The sequence below is a fragment of the Lottia gigantea genome, assembly GCF_000327385.1.
Source record: "Lottia gigantea unplaced genomic scaffold LOTGIsca_16, whole genome shotgun sequence".
In the NCBI taxonomy this organism is placed as follows: Eukaryota; Metazoa; Mollusca; class Gastropoda; family Lottiidae; genus Lottia; species Lottia gigantea.
Window position 1 is genome coordinate 3702940 of NW_008707965.1, and position 6228 is coordinate 3709167.

At 29.6% G+C, this 6228-nt stretch overlaps 1 protein-coding gene across 1 annotated transcript; it reads left to right on the forward strand.

Moving 5' to 3' along the window:
* Nucleotides 1–3691: 3691 nt before the first annotated feature.
* On the forward strand, nucleotides 3692–4084 carry LOTGIDRAFT_87526 (hypothetical protein; the record flags this gene model as incomplete). The annotated part of the gene is made up of 1 exon (XM_009051063.1): nucleotides 3692–4084. A coding segment is annotated over one exon (393 nt), but the record flags the coding sequence as incomplete, so codon positions are not given.
* Nucleotides 4085–6228: the final 2144 nt, after the last annotated feature.

A 6228-nucleotide genomic window follows, 5' to 3' on the forward strand; every position in this document is an offset into this window, starting at 1 on the left:
CTAACTAGCTATATTGCAGCTATATCTAACTAGCTATATTGCAGCTATATCTAACTAGCTACATTACAGCTATATCTAACAGGCTATATTACAGCTATATCTAACTAGCTATATTACAGCTATATCTAACTAGCTACATTGCAGCTATATCTAACTAGCTACATTGCAGCTATATCTAACTAGCTATATTACAGCTGTATCTAACTAGCTATATTGCAGCTATATCTAACTAGCTATATTGCAGCTATATCTAACAAGCTATATTGCAGCTATATCTAACTAGCTATATTGCAGCTATATCTAACTAGCTATATTGCAGCTATATCTAACTAGCTATATTGCAGCTATATCTAACAAGCTATATTGCAGCTATATCTAACTAGCTATATTACAGCTATATCTAACTAGCTATATTGCAGCTATATCTAACTAGTTATATTACAGCTATATCTAACTAGCTATATTGCAGCTATATCTAACTGGCTATATTACAGCTATATCTAACTAGCTATATTGCAGCTATATTTAACTAGCTATATTGCAGCTATATCTAACTAGCTATATTGCAGCTATATCTAACTAGCTATATTGCAGCTATATCTAACTAGCTACATTGCAGCTATATCTAACTAGCTATATTACAGCTATATCTAACTAGCTATATTGCAGCTATATCTAACTAGCTATATTGCAGCTATATCTAACTAGCTATATTGCAGCTATATCTAACTAGCTATATTACAGCTATATCTAACTAGCTATATTGCAGCTATATCTAACTAGCTATATTGCAGCTATATCTAACTAGCTATATTGCAGCTATATCTAACTAGCTATATTACAGCTATATCTAACTAGCTATATTACAGCTATATCTAACTAGCTATATTGCAGCTATATCTAACTAGCTATATTGCAGCTATATCTAACAAGCTATATTGCAGCTATATCTAACTAGCTACATTACAGCTATATCTAACAAGCTATATTACAGCTATATCTAACTAGCTATATTACAGCTATATCTAACTAGCTACATTGCAGCTATATCTAACTAGCTATATAACAGCTATATCAAACTAGCTATATTGCAGCTATATCTAACTAGCTATATTACAGCTATATCTAACTAGCTATATTGCAGCTATATCTAACTAGCTATATTGCAGCTATATCTAACTAGCTATATTGCAGCTATATCTAACTAGTTATATTACAGCTATATCTAACTAGCTATATTGCAGCTATATCTAACTAGCTATATTGCAGCTGTATCTAACTAGCTATATTACAGCTGTATCTAACTAGCTATATTGCAGCTATATCTAACTAGCTATATTGCAGCTATATCTAACAAGCTATATTGCAGCTATATCTAACTAGCTATATTGCAGCTATATCTAACTAGCTATATTGCAGCTATATCTAACTAGCTATATTGCAGCTATATCTAACAAGCTATATTACAGCTATATCTAACTAGCTATATTGCAGCTATATCTAACTAGCTATATTGCAGCTATATCTAACTAGCTATATTGCAGCTATATCTAACTAGCTATATTACAGCTGTATCTAACTAGCTATATTGCAGCTATATCTAACTAGCTATATTACAGCTATATCTAACAAGCTATATTACAGCTATATCTAACTAGCTATATTACAGCTATATCTAACTAGCTATATTGCAGCTTTATCTAACTAGCTATATTGCAGCTATATCTAACAAGCTATATTGCAGCTATATCTAACTAGCTATATTACAGCTATATCTAACAAGCTATATTACAGCTATATCTAACTAGCTATATTACAGCTATATCTAACTAGCTATATTGCAGCTATATCTAACTAGCTATATTGCATCTATATCTAACTAGCTATATTACAGCTATATCTAACTAGCTATATTGCAGCTATATCTAACTAGCTACATTGCAGCTATATCTAACAAGCTATATTGCAGCTATATCTAACTAGCTATATTGCAGCTATATCTAACTAGCTATATTACAGCTATATCTTACCAGGCTCATTCTTCTGTCTGTCCACAGTGATCTCAGAATTACAATGTATCTGTTATTTCAGAAATAAAATTAGAATTGCATGTTATTTACAAGTGTTGAAATTCCCATTAAAACCATGAACTTAGAACACTAAGCTAGAACTAAATATGTATCTATCAGTTTGATTATAGTTCACCTTCTGTTTGACCAATCGTACCCTAGACATTCGTTGTTTTTTTATTAGCTTTTATTTTTACTACAATAAGGGTCTATCGACGGCCCTCTTGAACACTCATCCAAATAACCATATATGACCTAACCTGATGACATCTGCTTTGAAGGTCCTTATGTGATAGAGCATATTTCTCGATCATTGACGTCATCCAACTCTTAGTTTTTAACTTGTACTGGAATTGCAGGAATCACAGACGTCTGACTGAAAATTGGGATGTGCAAATACACGCGCAATTTTTTTTAGAAAACCTCTTTACAATCTTGTTTCTGTTTCATATTTTTATATTACAGAATGTCAGTTAGAAGATTATTTGCTGCTGTAAAGAACGGTGATCTATTGACTGTAAATAGTTTAATAAAGAGTGGTTCGTTTGATATTAACGAACAGGACAGAAGAGGTTATACACCCTTTCATAGAGCTGTACGGAAGAATCGTTTAGATATTGTAAGGTTGATACTTGACCAACCTGAATGTAATGTCAATTTGCAAAACAAAAGAGGTGATACTCCCTTACATACAGCTGTAAAGGAGAGAAATATAGATATTGTAAGGTGTTTGGTTAATCGGTCAGATTGTGATGTCAATTTGCAGGACGATGGAGGTGGAATACCCTTACATATAGCTGTGGAGTGTGGTAATGTAGACCTTGTACAGTGTTTAATACAGTGTAGTAACTGTAATGTTAACTTACAGGACAGTAGAGGTGAAATACCCTTATACAGGGCCGTGAGGTGGTGCAATGCAGACATTGTAAAGTGTTTAATACAATATAGTAACTGTAATGTTAACTTACAGGACATTCAAGGTGAAACACCCTTACATAGAGCTGTAAAGGAGAGAAATATAGAAATTGTAATGTGTTTGATACATTGTAGTACCTGTAATGTTAACATACAGGACTGTAGAGGCGAAACACCCTTACATACAGCTGTATGGAAAAATTGTTTTGAAATTGTAAGGTGTTTTTTTGAACTGGACCAAATGTGATGTCAATTTGCAAAACAAAAGAGGTGATATACCCCTACATCTAGCTATAAATAATAATGACTTAGACATTGTAAAGTGTTTAATACAGTGTAGTAACTGTGATATTTATATTAAAGATAAGAAGGGGTATTCACCATTCTCCACTACGGAAGGATTACAATTTCTTTATAAAATTGCACGACGTCAGGATCTAGAATTAGCTCAAGTTTTATTCCAAAATAATGTTGATGTTTTAACTAATCATGTCGATAATCAGCTTCAATTAGTTAAATTAATTCTGAGTGAAAATGATTTTCAATCTCTATGGTTTTTTATTCAGAATGGTCTCTATATCAATTCTTTAACATCATCAGGTGAAAATATAGTCCATCTATTAGCTCAATTTTATATGGATTATTTATATATAGATTTTAGTTTTTTGTTATATTATGAATTAGATTTTTATCTTATAAATAATGTTGGTAATTCACCGTTAATGGCGGCCTCACTTTTAAATAATTTACCCTTTATTCAATTTTTAGCCACTTTACCCTGCGACGTCAATAGACAAAACCATCAGGGCCATACAGCACTTCACCTATGTGTCATCGGATTTACTTTGATAAAAGAAAAATTAAATATGATGAAAGTCAATTCAGTAGTGAAAGAGTTATGTGCCCGTGAATACTATCCCATATATCTTGAATCTATTGATATTTTACTCAATCTTGGTGCAGACGTCAATATACAAGATAAAGGTGGGGAAACGGTTTTAATGTTGGCTTGTGTGAAAAATGATAGAAAATTGTTAGAAAAACTATTAAAACATGGAGCTGATGTGAATATTGTAGATAACCATGGTCGATCTGCTCTACAATACATAGATTTAACAAACAATGTTTATGATTTAACATGTTTTAATTTACTTCTATCCCATGGTTGTAGACAATCTTTTAATCAGCCATGTCTTAATGGTAACACTATTATTCAAAATGTACTCCAATTCTCACCACTATGGCAAATTGATCAAACTGTCAATTTTATCAAATTTCTTGTTTTTAAAAATGTCAACCTGCAACATTTAACCTCAGATGATGGAGAAATCTCCTATGGTCAGTTATCTCTGGAGGAATTTTCTTCACAATCTAGGCATGAATTAAGGCAAATCTTGTATTTAGGTGGTGGCTCATTTATACAAATTACACAAATATTACATTTTGAAGAAGAGGAAAATTATGAAGCATCATTGCCAAAAACTTTAAGAGAAAAACCGAGAGAAAAATTCTATCTTTTTGCCAACAATCTGAGTCTTAAAGATATTTGTAGAAGATTTATCAGACAAAATACAGGTCTAACAATTCATGACCGAATTTCAGAACTTCTCTATTTTCCAACCCTGACTGATTTTCTGATCTTTAAAGATTTTGATTCTAAAAGATTTTCACTGCCTATTCAGTTAGAGTCTTTTATTGATGATGATGCTGATGATGATTATGATTCCTATGATTTAAATAAGGAGAATGATGATTATGAGAATGATTATTTGGTGTATAAAGATTGTAAATATTTAAATGAGTTACATGCAGGTTTAAAAAAAATTGAGAAACGCAAGATGTATGAAAGCACCGATAATATTACAGACCTTAAATCAGATTTAGATTCAGATTTAAATTTAGAATCTATTTCATTGCAATAACAGATTTTAATACAGGTTTTTATACAACAGATCTAGTAGCCTCTCTAAAACGTATCCGTTTCTGATTCAGTAATTTATTTTAAGTTTCTATTATATTCTTGTATTTTTTTTGTCATTGCTATGAATATGTATAATAATAATATTAATAATAATAATAACTTTTTTGATCACCAATTTGTTAACCAAATCTAACTTGAAGTCAATGGAATATATATACATTATAAACATATTTACAAAAAGAGACAAGTTTTAGCAATAAGTGGTATAAAGTAAAAATGAAATATGATAAAGAGGCAGACCATTAGGTGAAATATATACATTTATACAAAGATGGTATTAAACAAGGACAATAGCAAAAAATAAACGTCCCTGTAATAATAATACAATACATATTGTAAGGGTTCATGTAATAATAATACAATACATATTGTAAGGGTTCATGTAATAATAATACAATACATATTGCAAGAGTTCATGTAATAATGATAAAATACATATTGCAAGAGTTCATGTAATAATAATACAATACATATTGCAAGAGTTCATGTAATAATAATACAATACATATTGCAAGAGTTCATGTAATAATAATACAATACATATTGCAAGAGTTCATGTAATAATAATACAATACATATTGTAAGAGTTCATGTAATAATAATACAATACATATTGCAAGAGTTCATGTAATAATAATACAATATATTGTAAGAGTTCATGTAATAATAATACAATATATTGTAAGAGTTCATGTAATAATAATACAATACATATTGCAAGAGTTCATGTAATAATAATAAAATACATATTGTAAGAGTTCATGTAATAATAATACAATATATATTGTAAGAGTTCATGTAATAATAATACAATACATATTGTAAGAGTTCATGTAATAATAATACAATACATATTGTAAGAGTTCATGTAATAATAATAAAATACATATTGCAAGGGTTCATGTAATAATAATACAATACATATTGTAAGAGTTCATGTAATAATAATACAATATATTGTAAGAGTTCATGTAATAATAATACAATACATATTGCAAGAGTTCATGTAATAATAATAAAATACATATTGCAAGAGTTCATGTAATAATAATACAATACATATTGTAAGAGTTCATGTAATAATAATACAATACATATTGTAAGAGTTCATGTAATAATAATACAATACATATTGCAAGAGTTCATGTAATAATAATACAATACATATTGTAAGGGTTCATGTAATAATGATAAATACATATTGTAAGGGTTCATGTAATAATAATACAATACATATTGTAAGAGTTCATGTAATAATAATAC